This window comes from Halyomorpha halys, unplaced genomic scaffold (genome assembly GCF_000696795.3).
Source record: "Halyomorpha halys isolate HHAL.00 unplaced genomic scaffold, Hhal_1.1 Scaffold71.1, whole genome shotgun sequence".
Classification (NCBI taxonomy): domain Eukaryota; kingdom Metazoa; phylum Arthropoda; class Insecta; order Hemiptera; family Pentatomidae; genus Halyomorpha; species Halyomorpha halys.
The window spans coordinates 1,398,573-1,405,611 of NW_027107476.1; the positions used below are offsets into that span (position 1 = coordinate 1,398,573).

The 7,039-nt window shown below is 29.2% G+C and overlaps 2 protein-coding genes across 2 annotated transcripts in view; both read right to left on the minus strand.

The window, feature by feature from the left end:
* Positions 1-812: 812 nt before the first annotated feature.
* Positions 813-2,470, minus strand: LOC106692762 (ionotropic receptor 21a-like). Its single transcript, XM_014438889.2, has one exon. The coding sequence runs from the start codon at positions 2,445-2,447 to the stop codon at positions 906-908; it is 1,542 nt and encodes a 513-aa protein (XP_014294375.2). The 5' UTR covers positions 2,448-2,470; the 3' UTR covers positions 813-905.
* Positions 2,471-5,954: 3,484 nt separating this feature from the next.
* RpL23A (ribosomal protein L23A) overlaps positions 5,955-7,039 on the minus strand; it is a 6,527-nt gene continuing 5,442 nt past the window's right edge. Inside the window, exons 5-6 of the mRNA XM_014438969.2 lie at positions 6,200-6,376; positions 5,955-6,113 (exon numbers count right to left, since the gene is read on the minus strand). Of these exons, the coding sequence (XP_014294455.1) occupies positions 6,029-6,113; positions 6,200-6,376 (262 nt within the window). The 3' untranslated portion in view covers positions 5,955-6,028. The remainder of the gene's footprint in view (positions 6,114-6,199; positions 6,377-7,039) is intronic.

Genomic DNA, 7,039 nt, shown 5'->3' on the forward strand with positions numbered 1-7,039 from the left:
GAGGGATGAATAAGAACCATTGTGGTTTATTATGAATAATCTATGAGTCACAAAGGAACAGATAATGAGAAAGTATGTAGGGGGTTGGAATTTACAGAGTTTGTGAAACACTCCTGAATGCCTGACTCATGGACCACCATTTATAAAAAAGATTTCTGTTCAATCATGTACCATAAGAACTATTAAATCAGTCAATCATAAAGAAAACTAAAAACCTTTTGGCCTGGATTCTTTCTTATTTTTATGAACTTTAATAATTGATTTTTATTGGCCTATAAAAAATAACTTTAATTTTTCCCAATAGCCTTGATTTTTCTCTTCTCTACTTTAGTAACCTAAATTTCATTAAATTCCAAGTAAACCTAGTTTTTTATACTACTTAAATAGCTAATAATTAAGTTATATAGTTATAGCCTAGTACATTCCATACTTCTTTCATTCTTTTATGAATTTGAGTTTTCTTTTTAAATCAGCTATATGTATTTATTTGTTTTTATAAATCAAATCATTAGTTTCGGAAACAACTTTAAAAATGTATAGTTTTAACTTAAAACTATTACAACCTTCATAACAACCAAATAATTGAAGTGTTAAAAATAAAAATACTTCATTTTATGTTTGTTAATTTTATATGTAATTAAACAACAATAAATGGTGCCATCTAGTCAAACTACAGTTCTTGTACCTTGCCAATTAAATAAAAAAGAAACAAAAGGCAATGGTAAAAAAAGATAACACACATAAGAGTAATTGTTGTTTTGTGAAAAATCCATTGTTATACTATGTTCTGTTATACTTAATTTTTTCCAGTCACCAACTAATTTGTTTTTTCAATTTTATTTTAGTAAAAACATATTCATAGCTGAGTCCATAATAAATAATCTAATTGAAAAACCTTAAGATTTTTATGGGAGAAATTGAAGTTTCCTTTCTACTTTAGTCATTTTAACTGATTTTGTTTTTTTCTTAACAAATCTTGGAGATAATAATTCATAAGCAAATGCAATACTTGATATTATATAGCCTGTTATAGTAACAATAAGAGCTCCTCTTAACTGAGAAATTGTAAATTTGTACGCTGTCTTTGTAACATTTGGACGGATACTGTCTCCTTTCTCATCCCAATTATGTAAAATGCCACTTTCCCAAAGCCTGACAACAATCATTTTGACTGGTTCCATCAAAACAGAACCCTTTTTCATAATTAGAGGAGATGTATGAGAGGTAATTAGGCACTTGGGTACAATATGAACCATTTTACCACATCGTAAGGTAGAAATAACCCTATTTTCTTCTTCTATGAGTTTATTACTAGTGTAAAATACAGCTATATTCCTCTTGGTATAAATCTTATAAATAATTTTCTTGAACTCGTCAGGAAGTAAAATGACGAACTTTTCAAGTATCTTCTTTAACAATGGGCTTGTTTCTGATGAAGCACTTAAAATGTGGTACATTTTTGGATCACCCGTCAATATAAAATCTTTATTCAATAGCTGCATAGAATTTTCAATGTCAGAACTGTCAGGTGGTACTGTAACCAGACTGCCCAATGATGCACAATATGCAGCAGTAATAACGAAACAGTATAAAATCCAACAAGCTATAAAAACTTTCAAAGAGTGTGTTTTCAAATTCATCTTGGTTGAAATATTGAGCATAATAGCAAAAATTGCCAAGCCATCTTTTTCATTAAGGAAGACTGGCAGTTTATTCAAAAACTTTAATACATAGATAGCAAGTATCATGCTAAGAATTATTAAAATCCACATGAGATAGTCAAATTCATAAATTGATGTTGTCCATACACTCGGTCTGGTTCCAGCCTTCATCGGTACTGCCCAAGTAAAGCAATCCATACTGGTTTGAGCTGGTGATTCTATGTCATTATGGTAATCGACCAACTGGGAAAATCTGCCTACACCAATATCTGCATGCCCATTGACTATACTCAGTACTACGGCAGATGTAAAATTGTAATATGCTGCTGCATAAGTGTTAGCCTCATGATCAATAAGGATAATCTGTGGAGTGAAATTCATAAATTGTTGAAGGAAAGAGAATAAGGTCAGTGATACTCCGTTATATGAGTTAGTATTGTCATTAGCAATGAATTCTGCTGGTTTTTCAGAAACTGTTATTCGTACAGGGCACTTGTAAAGATTGTTCAGCTTTTTAGCCTTTGAAAAAACAGTTTCATTAAGTTCAAAACTATTTTCTATGGGTTCATAAATGTTGATTCTAACAGGATCAGTTGTAGAACACCCAAATGGTCCAAAAGGGAAGTAGGTATATACACTAATGCGACCAGTTATCTTGGACGGGAGAAGAGCAATAACATCAATGACTTGGTTTTCCCAAGCAACTTCGAACAAATTCAAAATGTTCCTTGTATTATCAGTGCATATAATATACTTTGAGTTGTAATCATTATGCTTGAGTCTCATTATCTTTTCATAAGAAATAGTTGTATTAATGTTAGGCAAAAATAAGAATAGTCCACTTACAGAGCTGACGTTATATGATGAAACTATGATTCTATCCCAGTTAAGCTTCAATAAACTTTCAACGGGCTTATACTCTTGTACCTCTTCTTTTAAAAAAACTATATTCTTAGTGCGAATCTCATCCTCCAATATTTTTAAAAGGCAATCACTTAAAGCAGGGTATTGCTCAAAGCTATACTGAAACGGGATAGCTCCAAAACCACATTTAGTCAAAAAAGTAACCATAACTACATGAAGAAACATTGCGTCTGAAGGGAAGTTATATGCTGAAAGTTCATAGCATCTGTTTCTTGAGGAGAATTGATTTTCATCAATGGATGAGATTGAAATAATTTTGTAATGGCTTCGGAAGTAGCCCAAGTATAATGGATACATTGTTAGAATGTCCCAATTAGTGCTTATTGAAGAGAGGACCAATTTGTATGCTTTGTTGGTTTTACAATTTGTCCAAAATGACATGTCCTCCTAGTAGTAAAGAAGCTTTTACCAAATCAATAATTACAGTAAAAATATTCATAATGAAGAAGTTCTAAAGTATTTTTTGAGAGGATATTTTAATTTAACAGCTGACATCTCTTAGAACAGTTCAATTTAGAATATAAAACATCATAAGATACAAATTTGTTTCAGCAGTCAGATCTATCCAGTATTATTGTACTAAAAGCTAAGTGTACAGAGAACATGTCATTCAGATTACTAAAATATTAACTTTCTAGTATCACAATTAATCTTAAAAAAGGATGCAATCATCAAGTATAGTTTGGGTTTACATTTTAAATGCATATTAGAAATATTTTTGATACCAAAGGTTCTATAGAAACATCATTTACCAACAAGAAAAAAAAAAAACCTAGGTATGAAAGTTTAATTAATTTTGGAAATAGGTCTAAAATTAATCCTGTAACAGTAGAGTACTTGAGTCCTTCAAAAACTAAAAAATTTAAATTTAAGATTTTTAACAGCATAAAAAAAAAAAATGAAGAACGAGGACAATCAGAAATAATATGACATGTTTACTCCACTCCATACATTCCAGAAACTTAATAGTTTTGGAAATTTGAGCATAAAGGAAATGACAGAATTGTAAATAACCCTAGTGATATAATGATTGATTGCAGCAAGTTCCTTACAGAGAAGCATTTCTTGGTTAGAAAACCCTCCTGACACAAGGGCTTTTAGAATATTTTAATGGAAACAATTGGTCATGCTTAGTTAATAATTAATAAAAGTAAAAAAAAAAGCATAAGAAAAAATGTTAACAAAAAAGTAATTAATATTAAAAAGGAGCTTTACTTTATATTTCAAATTTGGAGAATGGTATATTATTAATAATAAAAATAAGCTCCAAAAACTGTGTTTTAAAGTATTTATCTATCAATATGTATACACAATGAAGTTAAAGAGGTGTGTTGAGTGCTTTCTGATGTTTCCTTTATAAATTTGTCAAGAGCTAGTTGAATACAACCTATTTTTTGTTGGCATTGTCTACGATTAATAATGCTTTAAATTATAAATTATTATTTTTACAATATTGTTTAACTGTCGGCCCGAAATGCTGAGTGAACCAATCTTTAAATATTAGCGCAGTAATCCAGTCATTTTTATTTGATTTCCAAATTACTGGAAGCAATTCTTTATTTTTTCCTTTCGATTCTCTGGGATTTTCTGCTTGGTAAACTAACAATAGTTTCAATTTTAAATCACTAAGTTTCCACCAAGAAGTAATATCAACCGCTTTTTGGAAGGCTTATGTAGAGGAGCAGCAACTGATAAAAATGTACGATTCGGCATTTCTTCCAAAACAAACCTCTCATCTACATTGAATATTCTCAATCTTCAATAATTTTGGATAGTAAGTTAATAAATTCTTTCACAGCATCTTTATCTGCATCGACCAATTCTCCAGTGAATTTAATATAGTGTAAAGAATATCTCATTTTAAATTTGTCTAACCAGCCACTACAAGCTTGATGAAATACCATGTTAGAATCTTCATTTAAATTAAGAGCTAACCTAATTTATCTTCATGCAAACTAAGAGCCTAAGCTTGAATAATTAAGCTCAGAGGGACATTATTTTGATGTTGATCATCAATCCATGATGACAACAAAGATCTTTCCATTTCATCCATCGCAATACCGTCTTTCGAAAACAATCTTAAAAGATATACGTCCACAATTTTGAAAGTACTACTACGTAAGTACTCTTGTTTTTCAAAATTGAACATACTATACACTGTACAAACGTCCAATAGAAGCAAAAGAATGTTTTCAGAATGTTCAATTATTTCCATATTTGTCTCAATCATATTAAGTTTTGAGTCCTTAATTTCTTTTGTTGGTATCAACACTGCAGTTTTTCTGTTTCTGACTCATCACTTATAATTGATATGTTTACAAATTTACAAGGGCAAAATAATTTAACTTAAATAAGTAAATTAGCAAAACATACAACACATTGACGCACGCCCATGCAAGACAAAGACTAATTCAAAAATTCATTGTCTCTATAAGATTAAATTTTGCGAATCTGTCCTGTACAGACACGGACTTCGTATAATAATTCCATGATTTTGTAAAAATATTTACAGCTTTTGGAAGCATTTTCTTTCATAAATCAAATATTACAAAATAATTTTTCATGGAACATTTTGTAAGTAAATTTTTGTATTAATTACAAGGTACAATGTCAATAACTTCACAACAAACATACTGTCTGTCTAAAGCAAACAATTTTCATAGTATATATTAATGCATATTATTGTTTTTTAAAAGAAATAAATGTTGATTTAATTGAAATACAAAGAAAAATATTTGATTTGCCACAATTTTATTGCATATGTAAGTTTTATATGAAATACAAGATTTGTTAAATATAATTGTTTTATATTCGCACCTACTAGTTGTATATAATGTCAATATTTCATATTCAGAGGAGATTATGCCCTGCAAATGACAATGAAGGGAGAAAAAAGATTTGAAAGCCCATCTATCATATTCCCTCCACTCTTTTAATTTAAGTTGACTAGAAGTGAATCGCAAGAACTTGAATCAATTTATATTGACTTTACCGGGTATATAAACAACAAAAAATTGTATCTTTTCAGTTGTATCTATAATGAATAGTTGTTAATATTTCACTAGTATAAAGATTTATTTTTAAAGTAATAGTTTGGAAAATAAAAATTCAATTAATCAATTTTTGTTTACATATTACAATAGTACTGAAATTATTAAATCATAAATAAAATTTAGTATCATTTAGCCATTTTCAAATAAACATCCAATTGTCCAGTTGTCAAATATTAAAAATCTGTAAGGTTCAGCCTTAAATGTTCCAAAAAGAGATTTTTGTTGATTGGACATTGTTTGTAGTCATATCTGTAGATTTAATGAGCATACAGTTATTACTGAATGAAAAGAGGATTGAGAATAAATCAGAACAAAATAATAAAAGAAAGTTTTTTTTTAATAAGATTTTATATTGAGAACATAAAAATATATACAAAACGAAGTAAATATTTATATGATCCCGATCTTGTTAGCAACGTCTAATGCATCGTAATCCCTTGCTAACCTCACATAAGCCTTCTTCTTTCCATCGGGCCTGTAAAACAGAGAAAAATAATTTAATAATAGAGACATTAAGTTTTTCTGATCACTTGTTAAAATATAAAAGTTTACTTTGTTTACCTGATAAGGGTGTTAACTTTAGCAACATCAATATCATACAGCTTCTTCACAGCTGCCCTGATGTGGTGTTTGTTTGCCCTCAAGTGGACGATAAATACAAGGGTGTTGTTATCTTCAATCTTCTTCATTGCAGCTTCAGTTGTCAAAGGGAATTTGATGATGTTATAGGCATCCATCCTTAAAACAATAAAATTATATTTTCAGAAATTTTGCACTTACTGAAGTTCTACAGTTCAAAATATAAATGAGTATTATACCTTCAATTTTCTGATTTACATTTAATTTTTAGTAATTATAATTAAAAAAAAATTAATAAACCAACAATATTTTTTATAGAAGGGAAGGTTTAAAAACATTGTTTGCAGAACAACAAACTGAAGTTCATAACGTTGGCATACGCTTGGAGGGTGCCTTATATAAATAAGTATCTGTTATGAGGAGAAGTATTTTTTCTTCTTCTATAAATACCAGACAGAAGGAAAGTTTTTTAAAAAAAGTTGCTTGGAACTTAAGTTCAAAAACTTCAACTTCTACCAAATGGGGAGTACGGAAAAGATCCTATAAGTACAGTTATTCATGCACACTCTAAAAAAAGTTGTTGTGCACGTTCATGGTCCCTAATGATTCCCAAAGCTTGGTACATCAGGTTTACTAATTCTTTTTATTATAATTTGTTTTAAATATTTTAATTTGAATCTTGTTTGTTTTAAATTTTTGATTAATTGATAAAAACGTGTGTGTGTATATGTGTATGTATATGTACACAGCTATACATAATATTGATTTAATTTCACTTTGATACTAAATAATACTAATGTTTATTAGGTACCTTGTTATTTG

Coding starts and splice junctions, on each gene's coding strand:
- LOC106692762 (XM_014438889.2), bottom strand. CDS start 2,447: ATGAGACTCAAGCATAATGATTACAACTCAAAGTATATTATATGCACT.